Source organism: Macaca mulatta, chromosome 3 (genome assembly GCF_049350105.2).
Source record: "Macaca mulatta isolate MMU2019108-1 chromosome 3, T2T-MMU8v2.0, whole genome shotgun sequence".
NCBI classification, from domain to species: Eukaryota; Metazoa; Chordata; class Mammalia; order Primates; family Cercopithecidae; genus Macaca; species Macaca mulatta.
Genome location: NC_133408.1, coordinates 73,917,335 through 73,943,112, shown reverse-complemented (window position 1 = coordinate 73,943,112; position 25,778 = coordinate 73,917,335). Strand labels below are relative to the sequence as shown.

Sequence of the window (25,778 nt, the reverse complement as noted above, 5' to 3'; positions counted from 1 at the left end):
TGGCTGACAGAATCTGGCACTGGCTGCATTGAACTAATTATCCCCTGAGTCTGCAAGTGCAGTGGTTGGTGGAATAGGATAACCAAGGCCTTCAGATGTGATGTTAAGGAAATAAAAAGCTCCTTCACTATGGCTATGGGCCCATTAAGACCCTTTAGCTTTCCAATGTTAGCAAGCTCAGGGGAAAAAAATGGGAACAAAATCATTTGATGTAGCACTTTATTTTTTTTTTACCTGCAATCTTTCAGACAGTGAAAGTCCAAGGCAATGATATCTCCCACAAGCTTCAGATTTCCAAAGTGAGGAAAAAGGATGAAGGCTTATACGAGTGCAGGGTGACTGATGCCAACTACGGGGAGCTTCAGGAACACAAGGCCCAGGCCTATCTGAAAGTCAATGCCAACAGCCATGCCCGCAGAATGCAGGCCTTCGAAGCCTCTCCCATGTGGCTGCAGGATATGAAGCCCCGCAAGAACGCCTCTGCAGCCGTCCCCAGCAGCATCCATGGCTCTGCCAACCAACGAACGCACTCCACCTCCAGCCCTCAAGCGGTAGCCAAAATGCCCAAACAAAGTCCACAATCAGGTATGGAAACCCATTTCGAGCCTTTTATTTTACCACTCACGAACCCTCCACAGAAAGGTCAGTCGTATAGAGTAGACACATTTGTGAATGATGGTTTTTAAAATCGGAGACCTAGTTCAGTGCAAGTGATTATGAGAGGTGACTGCTGAGCCTGCACCGATTCACTCAGAGCTCAAAGCATGTGGGTGCGCCCCGTGAGTCCCCTAGTGGTGCTGCATTTCCAGAGCATCTGAGAGCTGGACTCTGGTTTTTTTCCTTTCTGTATTTACACATTATAAGAACAATAAATCATGTAATGTTGGTTACATTACAAATGCATGTTCATTTTCTCTACAGATTTATGTATCGATAATGACCCAAATTAAGAGGCTTTCACTTAATCAAAATGTAAATGAGAGAGACATGCCATATCATGCATTTTCAGCGACCCATAGCTCTAAGCAGGACTATTCTCCAAGGGCTTTTGATTTTGAAGGAGAAACCTCAGCTGCGTGTGATGATGATAATGGAAGGACAGAGAGGGGATTGAAGACAGTAAGTGGTGCAGAGATAAGGCAACTCCTGTGAATGTGCCTTCCAGGCCAATTTAGAAGCTTAGTCACAGGATTCTGAAGGCAGCTGTGCAAGTTAAAGCTGTTCTGAATGGCATTAATGTATGCAGTCATTCAGCCAATGGAAATGCATAGAAGTTTTAACCTTGATGTGGGATAAAGGCTCCATGGAATGAGCGGAACCCTGCACAACCCCGCGGCCATCACGATTTCCTCAAACACATGACATGGGATGAAGGGAGCACAAACATACCGACTTCATCCTTCTTTAGGTTTTTCCCTTTATATTTTATCACTGAAGAAGTATTGATGCTACCATCAGTAATGGAAAATTACATTGCTAATATTATTTAAGATCTCTTCAGCCATTAAATTAAAAAGTCTGATTACTTCACCAGGATGATTTCTGAGATCTCATCTCATATCATCCTGAATACGCGCACACACACACACACACACACACATCTCAGAAATCATCCTAATCAAATATAGACTTTAATATGTATATCAAATATATATATACATGTAGAAATACATATAGGTTTGTATCTTTAAGTCCTTGCTTGTGAACAATGCTTTTAAATGTTTTTAAAATACTGTATGCCAAAATAGGTTTTCTGTTAATGCTTTACTTCCTAATGGATGTGATTTGCACATTTGTAGGGCACTTGGATTAGGGTTCTCTGAGTTTGCCCTGCCTTATAATGTAGATGAGCAACTCTCCTGGCATGCCTTGGTCATTGCAATTTATGTCAGTCTGATGAATAGATGGCTTAGCCTCTCTGAAGCCCAGTGTGTGTGGATTTGTCTAATTTTTTTTTCTTTATCATCTTTTCTGTTTCCCAAATTAAAGGACAAACTAATATAGCTGGAACATATGTGTGTGTATCCATACACACAAAACACACAGGTATATGCTAAATTATAATGGTAACCAAATGATGGTTACAACTTTGTGACTATTATTTCAGGAAGATTTCTTCACATTATCAGAAAAGAAGTTAGACACTACAGGCAAGATTACAGAGTAGACTAAGCAGACAGTTTACAACCTAATTAGCAAGAACTCCAGTCATGGAAGTGAAATTATTAATATTATCCTACATAGACTGTTCCAAGTTAGATGTCATCAATCTGTTCGGCAGAATAAAATCAAACAGCTTATCTATTCCAAGTGAAGAATTTGGAATAGAGGGGTAGAGTGAAATGCTTTATCTATTTCTAGAATATTTTCTTAGCTTTTGGGGTTTAATAATGCAATCTAAAAATATCTATTTCTTTTATTTTAATATCTCTTAGCGCTGTGATTAGTGCTAAATGATAAACTCCAGATCTCTTCTAACAATTTTCAAATGAAAATTACTGCTCTTTTTTCATCCCATTGCCAGCCTTGCTGTTAGATACAAAATTGCTTTTTCTAGAGTTAAAGATAGAAGGAGAGAAACAAATGACTCATGAAGTTTATATTCATTAAAAGTCCTGTTCACTAAAAGTATCTGCTTGTATCAAAGAGTAACCTGAAATACCTCAAAATATTTAATTTCAATATTTCCAACCAGTGAATACTGGATCATATTTTTATATACTTCTATCGACATTTTCTAATTTCTATTTCAGAAGCTGGGGCAGTCCAGCCACTGACTTATGTGTAAGTTCCTATACTTGCACAATTATTATATATAATTCAGTATCGGGGTGGATATTTATGTATTATATTCACTGTAATACCCACATCCTGATTTATGATTTTTGCCTTAAAATTTTCAGATTATATTCAAATAAAGCTTATTTCAATACCCATGTTTCATTTATTCATTCATTTATTCACCTTCCATCCCACCCAGGAACTCACATACCAAGCATAGGGACGCAAACAAGGAAGACACACTTCTTCTCCTCAAGGAGTTTGTATTTTAGTTTGCAAGAAAATAAAATATTTGTACATTCCATTTATCATGCATCTTTATTTCATTATTCTGTGAAAGGCAAGATGTGGTGAAGGCACAAAAATCAAAATCTTACTTTTGGAAGTCAATAGCTATATTGTACTAGCCTTTTATCTTTTATTGTTTGACGCAAAGAGGCGTCCTTCATCTATGGTATATGGGACACTGTCATATCAACCTCTGTCACAAAAAGCTGGCCTGTTTGGCCCTTTATTTTCATCATAATCTTTGACTTAGTTGACTAAATTATTTAAACTGAAGCACTCACCTCTTAATTGATACTATTTTTCTGTCGAATTTCTGTTTTATGAAGGAAAACGTATTAGCTGAAAATAGTTTTATATAAAATCTTCAAATTTTCATACAATTAATTTAACCAGTTTTTCTAGAGCAGAGATTTACATGAATAGAGGAAGATGGAAAAGATAGTCTATGACCATCTACCTATCACAAGATAAAGCTAACTATTATTTAAGGTATTTTCCAACAGTTTTTGAGCATGTGACTTTCCCCTCCCACTTAAAATCGTTTCTTTTTTATCTTTGTGAATCCTTTACTTGTAAAATTATTTGAATTCTACCTCCATTTTGTGATCAACAATTAAAACAAAATATTGAAGCAAAACAGTTAGGCAAACAGATAAACAAAACTTGGCTGTTGCAATCCCTTTAAAGTTTGCCGTCTTCAATTGTTCTGAACACTCTCTGGTTTTGTGTACCATGACCGGCTTAGATCATATCAAACCTATTCCCCTCTGCCCACTTTTTTTGGCTCTATTTGCAAGAAGCTTATCAAGAGAGGATGCCAATAAATATGATGTTATCAGGAAAGCAATACATAAAGTTAGAAGCAGAAGAAATGTTCTATAGATGTTCTGAGAAGGTGAATTCTTGCTTCTTGCTGGAGGAGTCAGGGAGGGCAACCTGGATGAAGGGGCTTGGAGGATAGGGAGAGCTCACACAAGCAAATACGGTGAAGAAAGACCTTTCGGAGAGGAGGGTGGCACCAAGCATAACTGACTGTGGAAGTCCCAGGATCTTGACCAGGATGGGGTGGTTTAGGTCCCTCTTTGCAGAGAACACAGGACTCAATGCCACTCCACTGTGCCCCCAAATACCCCAGTATACTAAGCCATTCTCTACTTGTTTCTTCCTGTCTCTTCCAGTGTCTCCAATCCTTCCAGAAGTCAAACATCTCCTCCACAGACCACCTCTACCAGTCCTTCCTTTCTTCTCTCTGTCTTCATTTTTTTCTACTGACCCCCTCCCCACCTTCCCAAGGTCACACAGAACTGTGAAGCAGCTTCCTGCTCTTCCTCCCCAACCTGGCCGTGGATCAACCCCTGCTGTGCAGAGCTGCATGCTGGCTCCTCCAGGTCAATTGCCCAGGTCACTTGCACTCCCAATGCTGTCATGCAAGTCACTGGTGTCTCCTGCTTCCAATTCCCTGCCCTCTCACATCTCATCCTTCCCAGTCTCTAGGTGACCTTTCTCCCTTGATCGCTCTTTCCTGACACTCTTACCTCTCTTCTCTTTGCTGGCTGGTCCCCTATTTACTGGCTCCTAGCATTGCTCTCTCTCCTTTATTGGCCTCCCCCACTAAATTCCTCTCTTAAATATAGTTCTTTTCCCATTGTCAACTCCCTGATCTTCTCATCCACTTCCATGGTTTTGACTGCTAAATTTTCTTAGAAAATTGTTCCATTCACCTTTGTACTTCTGACTCATTTCTGTAGATCCAGACTCATATTCACTCTTGTCCCCAGAGCATCTACATATATGTCCTGCAAGAACTGTGGCAGAGTAAGAATGTCTACACACTTGTCTCCATCCCACCCAATGAAGCCTATTTTCCTTCCCCTGAGCGTTGGCTGGCCTGTGACCACTCTGCCCAATAAAGTAGGAAGAAGTGAGCTGTGCCAATTATAAACCTATCCTTTACAGGGGCAGGCAGCACCTGCTGAGCCCTCCTGGAGGCCAGCCACTGTGGAGGCAGTGCAGCCACCTTACTGACTGAAGCTCAGCCATGGCCCTTGGTGTGCGAGCCTGGAAGCAGCCTTGGGTATCCAGCCACTCCAGCCTTCCTCCAGTCACAGCTCCAGTGGCTGTCTCATTGCAGCATGAGGGAGCCCAAGTGAGCACTGCCCAGCTAAGCACAGACAACATGCAGAACAGAGACAGATGATGATCTCCTGTCACTTTAAGGCACTAGGTTGTAGTGAGGTTTGTTTCGTAGTAGATGTTCAGATAAGACATCTAAAACTCAAATATTCAAAACTGAATTTATCTTAGCTTTCTCACCAAAAAGAAATGTTCTTCCTCCTATGATCGCAAACTGTTTTAATAGCATTCATCACAGTCGTTGGTCTTGAGGAAGCCTTGAAAATGTTCTCATCTCTTCTGTCAGCTGACACACTGAATTGTCCTAGTAATTGTCTCCCTAAAACATCCCTGAGAAACTGCATCTTTTCTGTTCTAACCAATACTGGTTTATTGTCAACACAGGCTCTTTTCATTTTCCTAATCTAATCCAATCTATTCCAATAAGAATTTCTTGTTTTAACTCTAATACAAGGGGCATATCACAACAGAGCATGTATGAAATGATTATTATTTTCAAAGTGCCAACATTAGTTTTCGTAGTCTAACTCCAGCCTTGTTTCTTCTGAGTTACTAATCTCATTCAGTCTTTCCATTTGGTATTGCAGGAATGTTTTCAGATATTTTGTTACCTCTATGGCTTTGCAAATGCTGTTTCCTTTCCCTATTTGCTGAGTTGCTACAAAAATGAAAACTCCTTTATTAAAGCTTTCTCCATTTCTCTTTGTCAGAATTGGTTACTCATCAAGATCTCAGCAATTTGTTTATACTTACTTTGAAGCCCTCACTGTGCCTTGTATTGTTGAATCTTTAGTGCTGAAAGTCACACGTTCTGGAAAACCTCTTAGTTTTAAGCAAACCGGGACAGTTGATCACCCTAACTGTAACTTCTTGGCTACAAATATCGTAACTTGCTTTTGCAATTTCTCTATGTGCCCTGAACAAATGGGGCTCATGTTCTTTTTTTTTTTTTTGTATAATTATGTTTTCATAATTAGATAATTTTGCCACTACTCCAGAACTGATCAAGCCTCCCAAACTGTGTTTCTGAAAGTGAGTTGTGCAGCCTACCTATGCCAGACTCGTCAGGGACCTTATTAAAAATTCATATTCCAGGACTCCACCCAGTGCCTACTGAACCAGCATGATTGTAGAACCAGAAATAAGCATGCTATGTTCCAAAAGTTAAAAGAATCATTAGCTTTTTGAAGTTTTTCTGGGTAAAAAAAATTTCTTCTTATCATTTACTATGAGATATATATCTGTATGTGTCATGCTACAAAATTCTTTTTTTAGAGGCTCTGCTCTGTTGCTCTTATTGTTTCCAGTATTGGGGTGGACTTTTGTGAATCTGTTCACTCCTGTGATCAACAGCTGGTATTTGTAAGGAAACTGGCTGCAGTGAAGGTGGTACTTGTGTCTCCATGTGTGGAGTCTGTAGTAGTTCAGCAGGAATGCTGATTCTCCGAACTCCGAAATACAATTATTGTGTGTTCACCGTGATATGAACCTGACTGTGAAGAGGCAGCTGCTGCAACAGCTGCCAGGAGCCCAGAGTGGCCACATTCAGCAGGATTCGTCTTAACACGGGATGGCAAAGCCATTGGGTGGAGGGAGATGAGAGGCTGAGGGTCTTTGCAGGAAGATTGCTTGTCTCATTTAATATGTGAGTAAATGATGCACTGCTTTGAGGTAGAGTCAGTCATATAATTCAGCCCTTACTGCTGATTTTTGTTTAAATGATCCAACTTGGCTGCTGACACAGGTTAAATTAATTTCATCATTGTAGTTCTATCATATAAATGGCAACTATGTAAATCAAGTGTCTATGAATAAGACAAAAAATAGATATGAGGGAATGATTTGGATAATACAGGCCAAGGAATCTGGTAGGGCTATATTTGAACCAGAATTATGTGGATTAAGATTCTATACTGGTTAAATTCTCCTGAAAACCATATTTAATTTTACTCATTGAAGTTCAGAACTATTTGGGCCTAGAATGTCAAGGCCTTGCTGTAGGTTGGATGGGCTTTTCCATTCATAACTGGCCACATGAAGGCTTGCTTGTGACTCCTAGTTCCTCTGTAGTTAAGGAGACATGAAACAGAATTTGCCAATGTTCTAAGTTCTTGTCTCAAGTGATTCCATGATGTCTGCGACTTCAGGAAGCTACCAGAGGACCAGCTTCCTGGCTAGATGGCCAAAGTGTTGAGAAATTGCTAGAAAGGCTTCACTCTGTTAGTCACAATAACACACACCCTAAAAGAGCAACAAAGGTCAAGAGCTCCTTCTTCCAAGGACCACTTCTGCCACTAATAGGCTGAACCAGTGCCTTCATCTGAGCAGTGAAGGGGCGTAAATGAGCAGGGACACACTCCTCAGACCTTCTGCCTACGGCTTTGCCTACTAATTGGTAGAGGCACTAGCACACAGCAGTTAAAGAGGAAGGCTGCTTCACATCTCAGCTCCATCACTCATAGCGCTGTATGTCTGTTTCCTCATTTCCTTCTTTTTTTTTGTTTTTGTTTCTGTTTTTGTTTTTGTTTTGAAACGGAGTTTTGCTCTGTCTGTCGCCCAGGCTAGAGTGCAATGGTGTGATCCCAGCTCATTACAACCTCCACCTCCCGGGTTCAAGCAATTCTCCTGCCTCAGCTTCCTGAGTAGCTTGGATTACAGGTGCGCACCACCATGCCCGGCTAATTTTTGTATTTTCAGTAGAGACAGCATTTCACCATGTTGGCCAGGCTGGTCTCAAACTCCTGACCTCAAGTGATCCACCCTTCTTGGCTTCCCAAAGTGCTGGGATTACAGGCGTGAGTTACTGTGCCCAGCCTGTTTCCTCATTTCTTAAATGAGAACTATACTACAATCCTCACAGGGTTTTGACAGTTAAAGGAAATGATGTACATATGAAGATTGGCACTTAATAATCCCTGAATAAACGGTGGCTAGTTGCTGTAAAAATATGACTATTATTGCATATGCTTATATACCATTATCAGCATGAAATGATTAGAGTTAATGGTCTTTACCACCTGGTTCTTCTAGGCAAATATTTTCCTTCCTGAGTGTGTGGAAGTGATGGGTTAAGGAAGGAAAACTAGATCTCCATTTCTGGCTTATGTTTTGTGGTTTATAATTTCAGAGCTTTCTTTTTTTTCTTCTGTCACAATGCCATTAATTGATGATAAATTTTCCTCTAAATAAACACAACATATTAGCCACCAGCTGTCTTGCCCAAGGTTGTAACTAGATCTTTATCTAGTTATGATAAAATTCCAAAGGATTTTTAAGAATTTAAACTGCAACCTGAATAAATAACAGGTATTCTAAAGCCATAATTATACAAACTGGTGTTCATCTTAATTAAATTCAAGTTTTCAAAAAAGGTTTTCTGAGTTTTTAAAATCACAAAGTAATTAGCAATACATCTGAAAACATAAACAAGTTAGAATATTATTTAAAGACTTAAAAAGAAACAAAAATAAAATGGGAATATAAATTAATAATAAAAATTTCATAGTTTATGGTACCAGGTAGATATAGATTTGATTCCTAGATTTGCTATCTACCAGCATGTTACTTTGGGTGAGCTGCTCACAAAATGTCTCTGAACTTCAAAATCTTATGTATAAAACTGATATGGTAATACTTATCTACCAAGGATCATTTTTAACATTAAATGAAATAATGAATTTTAAAAATCTAGCAGAGTAAACCTAGCACATGAGTGAGCTCAGCAATGCCCTAGTTCTCTATCTCTTTACCTACCAGATAAGAAATTATGCTACAAAATAACCATTATTTAAGAGGACAACAAAGAAACAGAAATATGAATAGAGAATAAAGCAAATAAAAACAAGCTTGGAAAGCTCAAAAATTATACAAAATAATATCTAATGAATTTTAAAATGTAACAATTAATGAAGGATTTATTTAATTAATAATGCCAAAAGGAGACATATAATCACAGTTTACAATATATATCCAAATGAACGCCAGTTAAAGAGCTAAGCAGAAAATAAAAATCAAATATAGGAAGATTAGCATAAAATAAGATACTTGTGACTTTGAAGGTTAAAAGTTACAAAATCATTTGCAAGTGAAAATATTTAGCTATAACTTTAAAATTTTATTTAACTAAATAATATGTAACTAAAAAGTAAAGCATCAAACAAGGAAATATTTGTGTCTAATACTTAGGAAGATAATAAATGTCAATATTTATAGATGCTATGATTTTATAACCCACTCCTAGTCATTTAGAGATATTAAAAGTGATCATATAATATGAATAAAATTAAGATAAAAGTATAAACTTTGGTCAACCTTCTACATAACTCCAATACCAAAGTAGAAAATAATTTTAGGAACAATATTGAATCCTCAATAGTAGCAACAAGTAAAAGATATAAAATATATAATCATTTTTTGAAAAAGTATGGTTGCAAATCAGTAGTATGAATATGATGACCACTAAAACACTTCATTGAGAGAGTTTAGGTTTGAATAAATGAGTTACAATGCTATGTTCTTGGATGGCCCATCTCAGAATTGCAAGCATGTCAGGTTTTTCAGAAGTATTTATAGATTTGATGCAGTCCCAGTCAAAACCCTTTGTCATTAAAAAAAAAAAAATTGACAGATATAATCTTGGCAAAAGTTTTCTAAATCAACAAGCATCATAAAGGTTACAGTGAATCAGACATTCTGCTACATTGCCATTGGCATGGTGAATCAGTACTTCCCTTGTGAAGGAAAATTTGTCAGGGAAGAGTCATCACGAGGCTTTAGATTATGCAACCCGTATGTCCCTGAAATTATACTTTCAGGAGGAAATTCCAAGGATATCATAGTGAGTCATGAAGTGCAATGCTTATCATGGAGTTTTTCATACACCTGGAAATACACAGATGACCAAAAGGCAAGTTACCTAGTGAATGTGTTAAAGCATACAGTGAACATTAAGCAGTTTCTAGAATCATGTTCTCAAAGAATGTTTAGAGACATTAGAAAGGACTCAGTACATAACATCACATGAAAAGATATAGGATACAAAACTTTAAGGTGAAAAAATGTAGCGTACAAAGCTTTAAATCAGTCTGAGCCATGTGCACAGAAAAATAAAAGAAAAAAAGAAAATGTACAGCAGTCAATATGTTATTATTTTTAATTTTTTATTGTTTTGCTTGTTTATAACACTCGTACAATGATAATGTATTACTTTGTTATAAGCAGAAAAAGAAAATTTAAATTTTTTCCAATTAAAAATGGTAAACAGTTGTCTCATGAGAGAGAAAATAAATTAGCAAACACATAAAATATTTCAACAAAGAGAAGCAAAGTAAAATAATGGTGTATAATTATAGAGTTCATGACAAAATCTTAAAAATATCTACACATGTACATATATGTACCTAAAGTACTGTTGTGGAAATGGTCTACTCAGAAAATGCATTGAAATTAGGAACTTTGTATTTTATTATATCTTATTTCCTGGAGTCTGAGTGGAGAATCTGACCATCAAGTTAGTCTTGTTTTTCTAAGCAAATAGGTGTGATCTTGATGAATTCACATTGATTAAATAAATCAAACACACACAAGTAAATAAAATATCATGCAATCATTTTTCCTGTCAATGAGATGATTCACACAACCCCCAATTCCAAGAGAGATCAAAGTGAGGATACTCCCATTGTCTTTGGGAGTATCAAGGGAAATCAGACCCAGGAAGATTTATAAATGAGTATTATGTTTTACTTAATGCAACTGCTTCAAAACAGACTCTCAGAGAGCATTTTTGCATGAATTCAGAATCCTATAGGTATAAAACATACCTGATATAGGTTAAACAGTGCTTGAATTAAAGCAAATAGTAAAATCTAGGAGTTATGGTTTCTTAGTCCCTGAAGCTGAGAAATATGAAGCTGTAGAGAAAATTTTAAAGATGAAATTAAGTCTAGCATTTTTATTATTATCTTCACAGAGAAACATTTTAATGAAGTTAAATAATGCAGTGAAATACTTCAAATGTTAAAATGTAAAGGTGTCAAGCACTGTGCAGCGAAGGGCTCTGTTATGAGATCAGTGTTTTTCTTGCTTCATTTTGATGGCTTCTGTTACAGACACACCCTGAGGAGCCTGCTCTTCAGCCATGCATATAATCTTTTACCTTTAGTTTTTCTGATTAAACAAATTCATATGCTACGAAGGCAATTCTCTAACTTCTAGCATTGTAAATAGTTAATTTGAAAAATCCAACATTTAGGGATTGAGCAATAGAATCACAACCACTAAACAGAAAAAAAAAAAAAAACTTTAGAATTTAAAACCTCACTCTATTTCAAACTATCTGAAAATATTATAAGGATTGTGAAGATAGGAATTGTGTCTTGAACTTTAAGTGTTATTGCAGCACTTAGCATTGTGTTTAGCATGTACTTAGAGTTAAATGTTTAGGGATAGAAAATTACGTTTTGGTTTATGTATAGTGCAAAACACTTCTGAGGATAATACCACTGCTAAGAATATACTTGAAGTTTAGTGTAATTTGGTGAATGTTTAAGAAAACAACCCCAGACTGCCTATGTAGCAGTGGTCAGAAAAGATTAAAAAACATCCCTTGGACTATCCTCCTTTACATATTCATGATGATAATATTAATTTATTTAAAATGATAGATAATGACAAATTATGTCTGGGAAGTTTGATGAACAAATCCCAGGCAATGGTTTACTTCTGTCCTTTTATTTGTATATCTTGATAAATGAGATGTGAATTTTTAAAATCTTGCTTCAAATATTTCTAATTACTTAATGCTGATAGCTAAGAAGATAACTTCTACTAAATGAAGGTAATTAATAAAGCATTCTAATTAAGAAAACTTGAAATAGCTAGATTAAGGAAAACGGTAAAGCCACTGGCTCAAACTTGGAAAAAATATGGGTAAAATCTTAAGACATTTTCCTTGTGTTAAAACAGGTGTGTTTTCTGAAGCCATATAATTTATGCTTTTTTAGGTCCTATTGACATTAGGTCCTCCAATGATTCCTTCCTCAAAGTCAGACATTAATTAACCATAAAAATTCGTTTTTTAGTTTTTTGTTGTTTTTTGTTTTTGAGACAGAGTCTCACTCTGTCACCCAGGCTGGAGTGCAGTGGCGTGATCTCAGCTCACTGCAGCCTCAACCTCCTGGGTTCAAACAATTCTCTGTGTCAGCCTCCCAAGTAGCTGGGACTACAGGCATGCACCCAGCTAATTTTTGTATTTTTAGTAGAGACGGGGTTTCCCTATGTTGGCCAGGATGTTCTTGATCTCTAGACCTGGTGATCTGCCTGCCTCGGCCTCCCAAAGTGCTGGGATTACAGGCGTGAGCCACCGCTCCTGGTCTTTAGTTTTTATATTTATAAATCATGGCTATATCTTTATTTTTCAATTTACCTAAGAAGATATGTGGGAAATGAAATAACGTATTTGCAGCTATGTTTCTTTCCTTCTTTCTTTTTCTTCTATTTTTTTCACTCTGAGTTCCTCAGTTGCCATTTCTTTAAAAATATGAGATGTTTTTCCTGCTTTGATGAGAGAGTTTTCTCTGACAGTATTGGCAGTGGAGGTCTATAGCAACATGCAAAGAGGACGTGGATAAGGAGAGGTATTCTTTATTTCACCAACTGATGAGCGATTTCTCAGATATTCAGCCAAACTGACCCCTGTTTCCTCAACTCACGAGTTATTCTTTTCTCTGCCCTTTTCAGTTAGTAGTCAACAATACTAGCTGTGATGCACTTCTGTTGGCTTTCTAATTCAGGGCAAGCTGTCCTCACTGAGCCAGGGAAGGGCTCTGGGTGCACGATCGCTGAAAGGATGCCAGGGCACATGGATGCCATTTGTCTCTATTGCGTTCCCCAACTTGAATACACTTTCTGAAACCCTTAGTCAAATTTAGCACCATTCATGATCAGGGCAACAAAACCACATGTGGAATTCCTAATATGAAATTTGTGATTTTTCAAATAAATCCTGGATTAATAACTACCTATACATGATTAATAAAGAGAATGCTAATGAATAATGAAAGCAAGCAGGCAGGAAGCATTTTTAAACTCTGTGACTAAATAGTTTCAAGCATTTTAGCAACATTTGTCTATATACCAGTAAATGTAGTGCTAATTATAAATCATTCTTATTTATGCATTAAAGCAATTATTAAATATATGCAGTATTAGAATTTCATTCTTGGAAAGGTTTCTGTTTGTTTTTCCACCAATTTATATTGTTCTCCTTTACATTTTGCCAAAGCCATTCATATCTCTATATATTTTTAATAGGCAGAATTGGAAAAGTATAAAGTTTTCAGATATGAGGAATTGCCATATGAAATTATGATGCAAATATTTGTACCATCTTGGCTCTACAGTCAAACAGAAACCGGATTTGAGTCTCACCTGTACCACCTACTAGTTGAATAAACTCCAATAAGTTGCATAATCTCCTTCAGCTTCAGTTCCCTATCAGTAAAATGATTATGGTTAACTCCTGGGATCATAGCCAGAGGTAAAGAAATCATAAGTGTTCAAAATTATTGGCAACTTCTATCATAACCATCATCCCATCTGCACAAAATCAGTTCTTGCTTGTAGGGGTGTGCTACCGTGAAAATGTGCTGTTTTCAGATGTGCCGTGTCCCCAGCAAGAAGAAGGCAGCATTGCTTGCACACATCCACTCTTCAGTTGCTGCAGGAGGTAGAAAGGCCTGACAGCTGCAGAGGAGGGTTCTAAGCAACAGAAGAGAACGGTCTTTGGTGAATGGAGTGGCACCCATGCACCCTGTCCTGTAGACCTGCGTTCATGGGGAACTGCACTCCCCCTCAGCTACAGTAAGAGCCCTCATAACTAGAACAGAGCTGTAAATTTGCTGACTAAAGGAAAGCAAGAAGGGAAATTTAAACAGCTGCTACCAGCATGCCGGGGCACATTAAATAGGCAATTTATGTATTAGGTCAAAGTGAAGCACATTTCTTTTAAAAAGCAGATTTCTGGAAGAAATTGGCACCGGATGCATAAGCATTCTAATAAAAAGATACTCTTCTCAAAAAATTATGGGATAAAATCATTCTATTATTTGACCTTTCCCCTTAAACAGTGATTTAGTATGTTCAAACCTGAATAAAAATTGCATTAGAAGCTAGCTCAGTTTTTCTCACACAGCGATTTTCATTTCTGAAGCTGGCACCTGTAATAAATGAGAAATATGTTGAAGGGGCCCGTCTGCTCGAAGAGCTGTAATGGACACTCAGTTCCTCATAAGCTGGACTTCTGCACAGACAGAAAAGTATTTGGCTGTTGCTACTTTTACTGTTGGAGGATTTCTAGTTTTAAGTTTGTGGTTATGAGCCTCACTCATATTCATTTTTACAAAACAAGGATTCTGGAGTCAGACCATGCAGCCACAGTGGGGTGGCGGGTGGGAGTAGAAAATGTTTTCTTTCTTTTTCCTTGCTCCTTTTGATTCCATTAGATACCCAAACAAGAAGAGAAAGAAGAGAAAAGCCAATCACGAATCACGCCTAACTCTGCAGAACGATGCCCCGAAAATACTGATGGTACCCCATATCTAAGCCAACTAAACTTGTGTTTACATAGGAAATTAATCCATCAGAAAATATTCAAAGCCAAGAGAAAGTGGATATTTGGAGAATTGGTCAAATGTACATGGAATAAGTGGTTTATTTAGTTTTCTTCGCTCAGCACTTTGAATTAAATACCCACATCCCCTGCCAAAAGTCTGGTTCTCACCCCCCACCTGCCACTAACTAACGATGGTACTTTGATCCATCAATGTAACCTTTCCTGGGCCCAGACTACCAAATTTGAATAAAAAGCTTGGAAAAGAGATTTTTGAAAAGGAGAAGGAATGCTAGAATAATAGTGGAGCCAGGTATTAAATGAATATTTAAAGGAATTCAGAGGAACCTTTGCAAGCTGTAAAAGTGTATGCTATGAAAAGTTAAAAATATTGTTATATCATAAGAAATTTGGTACATTACGAAGAACAAACAGGCTTTACATTTTATTAATGCATAGAAAAACCAAGAGGCTGGTAATGTTTTCATATTCAATATTTATCAGTTCAGAGTTGGGGAAAAGTTAAGTTTTATATCAAGTATGAAGTATGTTATATGCGAACTATGTTACACGTGGTGCATTTCCTCTGAAAAGATGAGTATACGTTCAAATGATAGCTGCGCATCTCAATTTAACAAATGTGGGGTATTGGAGCAAGGTTGCTTGTCCCAGGAGGTTTCAGAAAGCGGCAGATTTCTGCTCTGTGCTGATGGACCACACTGCTGTTTCTTCATTTCTGTGTCTTTGCATTACTCCCTGCTAGGATGAGTTATTTCACATTTTTGGGTTACATATTCCTGATCTGCATATTTGCCACACAGGGTTGTTGTGAGGATTAACCAGTATGATGGAGGCACAGTGCCTACTGCATGTTGCCTGGCACCTAGCAGGTCCCCAATAGTTTCAGCCGTTTTGGAGGGTAAGGTGTGGGCACGTGGAGAGATGCAGCACTGTTCAGCCTGCCCACTGTCTCCCAGCCTGGTGACTGCAGACGCAGGGAAAAAATGGTAGCACAGACGGAGGTCTAAACTGAAAAGGAAGGTGCTGAAAGGCAGCCAAGCACTTCTACCTGGCGGACATATGAGAGGGGCATGGAAGGGCAAGAGGCATGAGAACAGGAGCTGGTGGCACTCAGGCAGTGACGCAGAAGCAGACCCTGACCTCTCCAGGCAGTGGCCCTCTCTGGCTGGCAACAGGCAGTCCACTTGAGGCGGGCAGCCCCACACCGTTTCCGCCGGACTGCTGAGGCTACCGAGGTCTCAACTACTATGCTTTGATTGTTTTTAATTTTCCTTTCTTTTTGTAATGAAATATATGGAATTTCTGTTATTCTCTGAAATCATAACCGTAGTGAAGTTAATACCTGGAAGGCTTTTTCCATGTTTCTCCTCGGCCGGGCTTTCATTTGTCACACTCTCTTGAGAAATGCTTGCCTGCTGCATCTCAGAAGAGGCGAGGCCCACACCACTCTTGCATGAGGAAGAGAAAAGGATGAGAAATGGAAGCCAAGCTTCTGCCCTGCTGAGACTTCTAAGACTTCTCACACTCTTCCATTTACAAAATGAAGAAATTACCTCCTCCGCCTTACAAAGACGGGGGATTACACTTATGAGAGCACTATGAAAATCTTTAAGCGTAGAAACAAAGCAAATGAAAGGCATCATGATTAAACAGATGTCGAAGGACATTATGAAACGGCAGTCTGTGTCCAAGAGAAACCTCTAGGTCCTATTAGGCCTATCTTCATCTAAGCCTACTGCCTGTAAATTTTCTTCACATAATTTAGATAATAGCATCTTCCTTTCTTCTTCACAGAGCATTTTATGTTGGGGGTAAAGTTTGAAAACTCTCGAGGCGTTGCTTTACACATTGAAAGTAATTTTTAAAATTGCAAAAAATTTTACTCCTTGCTTTTAATGAGCTAATAGCATAATCAGTGAGGTACGACAAATATGATTAATTACACACAATGTAGGCCTGGTAAAGAACCTAGCAAAAGAAAATACTGCTGAAGTTCAGAGGAGAGAGAGATTATAACTAGCTACTAGGAACAGATAAATGGACAGGCAATTATCTGAGGGCAATAGTTGCTTAGATGTGTGACTGTATTAAGGGGATAACAAATTATCCTGCTTGGCCTCAGCAGAGAACAAAAGCAAATAAAACAAAACAGGCAATCCTATCACAACACAATACCTGGCATACTAATATGATGAGAATAAGACAATTCTACACAGTTATTATGCTCACTTTAGGAAACATGGGGAAATAGTATCTCATTTAAGATCTCAAAAGTGAGTGGCAGCAGAGAAAATCAGAACTCAGGGGTCCTGACCGCAACCCTGGCTCTGAGTATTTCACAAAAGTAAAGAATTTCTATCTGTAAAATGAGCACAGAGTGGCCGAAGTTTACTTGTTACATAAAAGTTAATATTTCCATACAATAAACCATAACATGTTTGATAAGAAGTAATGGCATTATGTAATTAGTATAAATCTGAATGAAAATGACTATGATGATTATTTGTTAAAATTACACAGGACAAATTGTAGCATTTTAGATTCTCAGATGTCACTTCTAAAAGTCTTTGGGCCTACAAAGATAAAGAAGTACATATCTTTTCATTCAAGACATAAAAAACAGAAAGGAGAGAAACACAGTCAGTAGTTTGATGACAATACACATTTGCTTTAGAATTCACTATATAGGAAAAAATCTTTGTAATTTTCCTGGTGAAAATGAATTGTATTTAATTAAAAATATGCTAGTAAATGCATGCACCTAGAGTGGTTGAATGATTACAATCTGAAAACAAAAGTACCATGCTTCAATAGTTTATTACATATCTGATGGAAGTTCAAAATTTTAGTAGGCTCAAAATATTCTTTACACTGCATCATTGGGTTTCCTTTTAGTTATAATACTCATGTAAATTATGCTTTAACTTGCACATGCTGGATATAGTATGATAGGAAATGGTGGGTCAAAATGAAGCAGCTGTTTCCATAATATCTCACTGGGCTAATGGGATCAGGCATGTCCTATGAAGGGTTGATTAATTAAGAAAAGGGACGACATAAGTTATGGTGCAGTTTCAACAAATTCGAGCCAATCTGCAATGCCCATGTTGAAAAGAAAACCATTATTTCACAAAATACATTTTAAATAGTGAATTATTTTACCAAGTTGTATTTGCTTTCAGCATTTTAAAACTTGTATTCAATACCAGACATACTTTGTGTGAAATCAAGGACCATTGCCTATTTGGGGAAGCATTTAATAAGTTATTTTTCTTTCTTTTTTTTCATTAAATGAATCCCTGTCAAAGAGTTTCTCTTCAAAAGATAATGAGAATACGTGTTTAATTTTGGAAAGCTCTGATGTTATTGGTTTTACATAGATTGTGTACATTTTCCTTGCAAAATCTCTGTACTTAGAACTGCATGTGAACTGAGCTATCACTGTTGCATTTTTTGAAATTTGTCACCCAATTTGAATAGAGGACCATTCTGCAGAGCCCCACTACTAACCTCTGGGTCTTCCTCCAGTCACTAGGTTTCTGTGAGGAGATACTGTATACTGGTAAATATATAGCCCTCCTACCAGTAAGGCAAATCAATGACAACACTAAAGTAACCCAGCAGAAACACAGTAATGTGAGTTTACTAAATGGCTACTTTGGAAGCCCCAAATATTTATTCTACAAACAGTGACTTTTAGAGAAAAAGGGGTTCTGCCACAATTTTTATCATTGTCAATGTGGACCCAAATATGATTTAGATGAAGTATTCAAAAGATTGCATTTCCCCATGCTTACCCCCCTTCAAACACATTTAATCTTTGTCCAGTTAAAGATGAAAGAAGGTAATGCTTTGATCCTCATCACATTTTTGTTCTTTACTAATAAAGGCATTCAATATGTCATCTGTAGCTAGAAGCTTATTGAATAAAATATATGACAAAAAAATGCAAAACTACAATTTCTTCCCCGAGATAGTCTTGGAGCTCTTTCAGGAGTTTCCAATTCTTGATAGCACTAACTTTCTCCAAGATTTTGAAGATTAAAAAAAAAAAAAAATCTCACTCTAAAAGTAAATGCCCAAATGCACCCACCCTAGAACAAGTTCCCCCCTCGTTGAGGAACCTGCTGTTCTCAGGTTGTGTCATATGCCCTGTGGATTTATGCTCATGCAGTAGGAAAAAAAAGGGATGTGTTTTTAGGTACCAGTATAGGAAGAACTAGATGACTTTAGGGAATGATCCTCAAGGAATTACTTGAGGGAAAAGTATCTGGATTTGCCCCCTCAGTGTTCCCAGCCATGGGATGGCATTGTTTGAAAACAGACAAAACAAACAACACCAACTTCCTGGGACTGAAATCCTTTGTATGTGTTGTTGTTTGCAGTGCATGCCAAGACATTCATGAGCACCAGAGCCAAGCTGGCGAGCTAATTAAATATATATATGTATGTGTTTAAAACAGCCTAATAAGGAGCGTTGGAAATCTTCAAGATGAGCGAATATCTTATAACTTCTTCCGCAGGTGCGAGGATAGCTACAAGCCATGGACTTTCTGTCCTGCTTCTTGTTTGTGGCTTTGTGAAGGGTGCTTTGCTTTAATCTAAAGTGCTGACTTTTTTCCAATATCACTTTCTCTTCTTAAAGCAAAGAGCAAATCGCCTGTAAAATCTACGGAGCGGACAGCAAAGTTGACCCTAAACTCCAAGCACCACCCTGCACCCACTGTACTCTAATTCACTACACAAGGAGCACCTGCTTCCGGAAGCATAAATGAAGAGGCTATCACATGCTTTGTTGATCATATTTTCTTTGGCAAAACACTGATCTTTTATTTTAAGAGAATTAGTGTGAAGCGATAGAACGTTTTCTAATAGCAAGATCTATTTTTTTCCCTTTTCTTTCGGCGACTAAAATCATCTCACTGACTGCTCGAGGGTTGGCCTGAATGTCATCAGGATAGGGAATATTTACTATGGATACCACTGATTTCCTACTAAAGGACCCAGTATCTTCAGGAAGCAAACAGAGATCAAAACGCTACAAAACAGAAGCTATCATCAAACAAAACCCCCTTTTTAGGGCAAGAACAAAACTATCAACACTGCAAGTCAACAAGGAGGACATTACTTTAAATAAGGAATAACACAAGAAAGAATTTTTTTTTATTTTCCCCTTTTTTCTTGGATTTTTCTTATTTTTCTTAATTACAGTTCTTATTCAATGGTGGCAAGTGCTGGTTATGGCCAATCTCCGTCAATCCTAGGAGGTTTACAGAACTACATTTTGAGTGTTCTATATTTCAATGTATTTTAATTCATTTTGCAATTCCTGTATATGCAAACCTGACAAATTCTGTAAATTGCTTATAGTATATGTGCTATAACTTCAAAGTAGATGTACTGCGACCCTCATGCAAGCTAATTTTTATCATTATATATATAAATATATACTTAAGAATATCTACGTGTTGGGCCACTGACCAACTTTTTTTGACCAAGTGTTTGTTTTTCGTTGATAATTCATACACTCCGTGAATTTTGTAATCCATTGTTTCACTTCCACAGGTTTGACAGCTGCAGATGGTCTCTGTTGTCCTCTGCTTCATTCTGGAAAGTGCATATTCAAAATTGTATCAGTCTCTGATCGATTAATTAATTTTGTTACATCTGTGCTAAGTTGGAATTTGCTATGTTCCTTTATACATGGGATAAAGGTTTATTGAGGTTTGAGAGTCTCTTGACTCGGAAGAATGTACACTCTCTGGTTTTGACAGCTATTTCTGTATTATTATCATTATACTCTTGTCAAATAGAAATGTTGCTTCTAGAAAATTTGCCTTGGAGGTGAATGTGGGGAAGGTGAAGCACTCACCATAATTCCCAAAATTCATGTTAGAACATTTCTTGCTATGGCTAAAAATGCTGCTTTCTTTGACCTTTATGAATTTCTGTACCTTTGTCATTCTGTTATTTGCTGCTAATTATATTTTAATGTCTCCTAATTAAAAATTAAAATTTGGTTGTTGGCTAAATACAATATGCAAAAGATGATGGCAGGTCCCCGACTAAAGAAGATTAATGTGTTCAGTTTTCACTGGTTAAGTGAGTTACAATTTTAAATATTCCATTCTTATTTTTGGCTTTATGATAATTCAGACTACTTTATTTTGAACCTGTTTCCTACTCTGGCAAGAAAGATAGGCAGAAATATTAAAGTGTTCCATATACATTATGGAATAGATAGAGCTTGAGAGATAAATGACCTAAGTTTTCCTTCCAGAGAGATTCTTCCATGTTCTCTCATTACAAAACCAGAAGATCAGATATGTGGGGCCATCAGCTCCCAGCCTAAGGTCCTATAACCCGAAGCTTGAAGGCAATCAGTACCTCTGCTTTTCAAAGGTAAATGCATTCATTTTCTTTGATTCAGTTATAAGCAAGTATATATTTTCATAATATTCTTGACATTACCTGAGAAATAATATTTCATGCTAAATCTTTTACTGCCATTTTTCTCATTCATTTGGTTTATCATTTCAGTTTAATGAGAAAAATTAATAAAGGTTTTGACTGCGCTATTTTATTAATCTAGAAATGTATTTTCTTTCAAAGTTTAATACTTAAAAATGCATAAAATAATGGTAAGATAAATACCATCTATTAAGTTTAGCTGGGCCTTAAAGATTGCATACATTAAAGCATAAGTATATTGTTTCAAGTTCAGTCAAATTGGAAAAAATCTACATGTAATGTACTTGTACTCAAAATTTAGGTCATGAGATTGGTCATTTCTAAAGCAACAAAGACTTGTACCTGTATCAGCAATGTTTGCCATGCTCATAATCAAATACATATGCTAGTTTGGAATGAGCTACTGGCTCATTGTATTGGTGTCCAAAAGAATGACGATTTATCTGTCACTGTGCCACCAAGAGTCCAACTCACTGGCCACTTTGAGAAAGAACATGGTGCACTATTTGCTTCAAACTCAAGAAGTTAATATGGAACTTTAAAAACTGGAACAGAAACGAAAACAAATTAAGGAGATCTTTCAGAGATTTTTAACCTTATAGTTTGTCTCTGCAAGTATAACTTTGTAAATAACCATAACTATGAACATGAATAAAGATTTAAAAATAAGTTAGCAGACATTCTCAACCTTGTTTCCAAGATTATGTAATGTTTATCATAAGAGAGAATCCTAAAATATTAAAATTGCTTACTTGAATTTAAGTTGAATGCTTTTGTTCTTTCTTAAAGACTTATAAATTGCTTGCAATAAAATAATGCAAATGAAAACAGATGAGGATAAAATAATAAAATAAGATAAAAATTATTTAAAGCAAAAGCCGCTAGACGGGGTTAGTAAATAAGCTCAGTGGAGTTCGTGAACCCACTGAAATTCCATGTATATTTTTGCATATTTGTTTTATGGAGATGGTCCTTCATATGGCCAATCAATTCATTGATTCTGAGTGATTTGATTATGATTTGCTGGCCTAAAAGAAGAATGTTTAGATGATTTTGAGCATCTAAGAAAACCTGATAATTATCATTTTGAACTGGTTTGCCTTAAAGTTCTTGAATATAATTTAGGAAGATATGCTAAGGCACACATATGTGTGGGTGTGTGCAGGGGGGACAAAAAAACACATTTTTAAGTTCAGAAAAAAAAATTATTGCAATTTGTTAACAGCATAGACTAATGATACAGGATGATGGTGGCTGAATTTTCAGGAATAGTAATGTAATTTTGCAATGGATACGTAGATGCCATTCAAATAAATGGTTCTGTTATTTATCCTATATTTTTTTAAAGTGAAAATAGTAAACATAACTTAGTTTGTATAAGAAAAAATTATTGCAGGAGGTCAATGCAACCTGTCTGAGATAACACATAAAACTCTGATGATTATATTTTGGAGTTAAGACTATGAAGCTAAAAAAATATGTGTGCACATAATTTCAAACATTAGGCCCAAGTAATTTTATTTTCAGAACTGCTCACTAATTATGGGAGCACTCAGTGTTTCAGGAAGTGTGAAGACTTCAGGGTTTCAGCAATGAAATTGATAAGGCTCTTCCCTAGATCTAGGGAGAGATAGTAAACATTCAAAAGCAAGAACATGTAAGATACTGATACATTCTAAGAAGAAAACCCAATAGGATGATATACAGGGGTGTGACCCTGTATCTCAGGGAGGTCAGAGGAGGCTGCTCCGTGGAGGTGATATTTATGCAAATCTGAATGATAGGAAGCCAGGCAAGATATCTGGGAGCAGAGCCTTACAGGGAAAGGGAAGGACTTGTGGAAAACCCCAGAGGCGAAGTCCATCTAGGCTTGCTCAAGGACGAGAAAGAGGACAAGAGCATTAAGTGTGGGGAGAGTGGCGAGAGGCAAGATCATCAGGCAAGGGCGCCTTAGACAAGACCACACCAATGGGAGAGCACAGGACAGAGCAGGAGTGTGTGGAAATTCCAACATGAATGACTTGCAAAATCAGGACACAGGCTCTCTCCCCAGCCTGACCTCTTCTAGTGCTTAACTAACTTGTTAGCAAAACTGCTTGGGGCACAGCACTGAGTCTTCCAGCCAGGCTGCCCCTTTGTATTGACATGGCAGGGATACAGGAGGCAGTAGAGACCAACTTTCTAGACTTACAATGTCTCTCGAATTACTAGAGACATTCTATGCTGATTTACAATTGATCTGGCAAAGAAAGATAGGCAGAACTATTAAAGTGTTCAATTTCCTTCCAGAGAGATTCTTCCATGTTCTCTCATTACAAAACCAGAAGGTCAGTTATGTAGGGCCATCAGCTCCCAGCCAAAGGTCCTATAACCCGAAGCTTGAAGGCAATCAGTACCTCTGCTTTACAGTTGATCACTTTGAGGAGCCAAAGCAAAGAGCGAAAGATTGGGACCACTTTGAGTGGACGTGGCACTGAACTCGTTGTAATAACTACAAATGCAATTCAAAATAAAAGCATGAGTATATAAATTGAAAGGGTAGGTGGACAGAAAGAAGAGACTGACTCCTAGACAGGTGCTGAGAAAGCAGTGTAATTAAAAAGGTAAAGGAAGGAAAGAAGCTACAACATGTACACCACACACACACGTGTGCGCACACACACACACACACGTTATCAGATATTCAAAAAAATTAGATCTTAGACCCCACAATACAAACCCTAGAGGACAATGGATTACAGTCTTGTCAGGGAGAAATATTGTGATAAAATCATTGCATACTTAGCTATGTTTTCATTGTTAAAGAAATAAACAGACCATTTTGAGGTAGTTAAAGCTCAGAGGAGAATAGCATGTATTTACTCGTCTTGAAATCTATGTCGGCTTTATGCTCCAGCTAAGATAGGAATCAAAGGTGAGGTTGAAAATAAATAGGCATAATATAAACTGTCCACCAGATTGTGTTAAATCTAAAGAATGGGTCAGTATTTTATTGTATCTCACTCTATGTGAAAAGAAACAAAAGTTTCACCAAATAATACCCTTATTTTGTATATGCAGTGCATTATAATATTTTCTATTTTGTCCTGTCTCTTTTTTTGTTCATGCTTGACACAAAACATTAAATTGGTTTTGCAACCTACAATTTGAAATAAAAATCACAGATGTATTTATTCCAAAATAGAATACCAATAGCAAACATAATTAAGTGAGAATATATCATAGAAAATGATAACTTTAGTTTTACACTCTTATTATGTTATTAAAAGCCAGGAAGTCAGAAATGATTCAAAGAAGAAAAAATGCATTATTTGCCCCCTGCTATAAGTGGTTGTGACTCTTGTTGGCATTGGGAGGCGATGGGGCTGCTTTCCATGTCTGTGGTCTTTCCTGTTGTTTCGGGTTTCTTTCTTTCTTTTCTGGCTTATCATCCTCTGAACTCCTTCCTATTTTGAGTTATCCCCAACCCCTAGTGACAACTCATGGGGTCTTCCAGAAGACATTTCCTTCTTCAAAGCTTGAAGAATGCACTGGAGAATAGCATGCCAGCCCGTGAGTCCACCTGTGCTATCCCCAGTACCCAGAGAGTGAGCAGACTTTGATGAAGTTCTGGGTAATCACTAGTCTGACCAACTTTGAATGGTACGTGGCCCAAGGGGCTGCTAGGGAGGAAAGAGAAGGACAACCTTCTTGAAGACACGCTTGATTTGTATAACCTCATAAGAATGGTTCTTCAGTTCTTGAAAGCAGAGTTATGGGCCACCACAATAAAGTCACACCCCCTGATCCAAACCCACCAGCAGAGTTTATAAGCCTAGAGCACCATCACTGAAGAGCGCATTGGCTGCAACGATAATATGTCCTGTGTGTACTGGGAGTATTACTCTCAGCCTCCCACAGAGAGAGGCCTTTTGGAGACTATTAGAGAAAAAAAAATACTCACACCGCGCCGTGTGACCAGACAGTGGCTCAGAACTAATACTATATATTGGGGTCACTAGGGTGCCTTAGTCAAAGATTTAGGGGGCAAGTACTTAGACCCCCTTAAGCCCTAGGAGACCACTATACCCACGTGTAATATTTCTGCAGCTTCTAAACATACAGTTGAAAGGTATACCTTAAAGATGGAAGAAAGTCTGCATTGGTTCTCTGTCCTGTAAAGGCTGTAATTTTATGAAGGGGCTGGGAATTTCTCCTCTTTACCAAAATAGTCAGTAAAAAGCAGTGTCTTGTCCCTGGAGGAAACGTGGATCTCCCTCTTTCTTTGGTAGTACCTGGGGCAGCGGAGTCCTCACTCTGGACCATCACAGACTTGCTTCCACGCTGAGCACAGTGGTTGCTGCTGGTCCTCATGTGGGCTACTTACTGGAGCATATTAGCAGAGTTCCTGGCTCCTGTCCTGTAGTCTATAATTTGGTAATTTTCTACCTTACTGCAGTTAGAATTTTAGAAAAAGGTGTCTGACTTGTTTTTTGTT

The 25,778-nt window shown here is 37.5% G+C and overlaps 1 protein-coding gene across 3 annotated transcripts in view; it reads left to right on the top strand.

Moving 5' to 3' along the window:
- The window catches only part of VSTM2A (V-set and transmembrane domain containing 2A), a 28,617-nt gene extending 7,206 nt beyond the window's left edge, over nt 1–21,411 (top strand). The window contains exons 4-5 of one of the 3 annotated variants that reach the window (XM_015133424.3): nt 249–585; nt 19,476–21,411. In XM_015133424.3, coding sequence (XP_014988910.1) covers nt 249–585; nt 19,476–19,564 — 426 coding nt within the window. In that variant the 3' untranslated portion in view covers nt 19,565–21,411. 3 annotated transcript variants of the gene reach the window in all.
- Nucleotides 21,412–25,778: the final 4,367 nt, after the last annotated feature.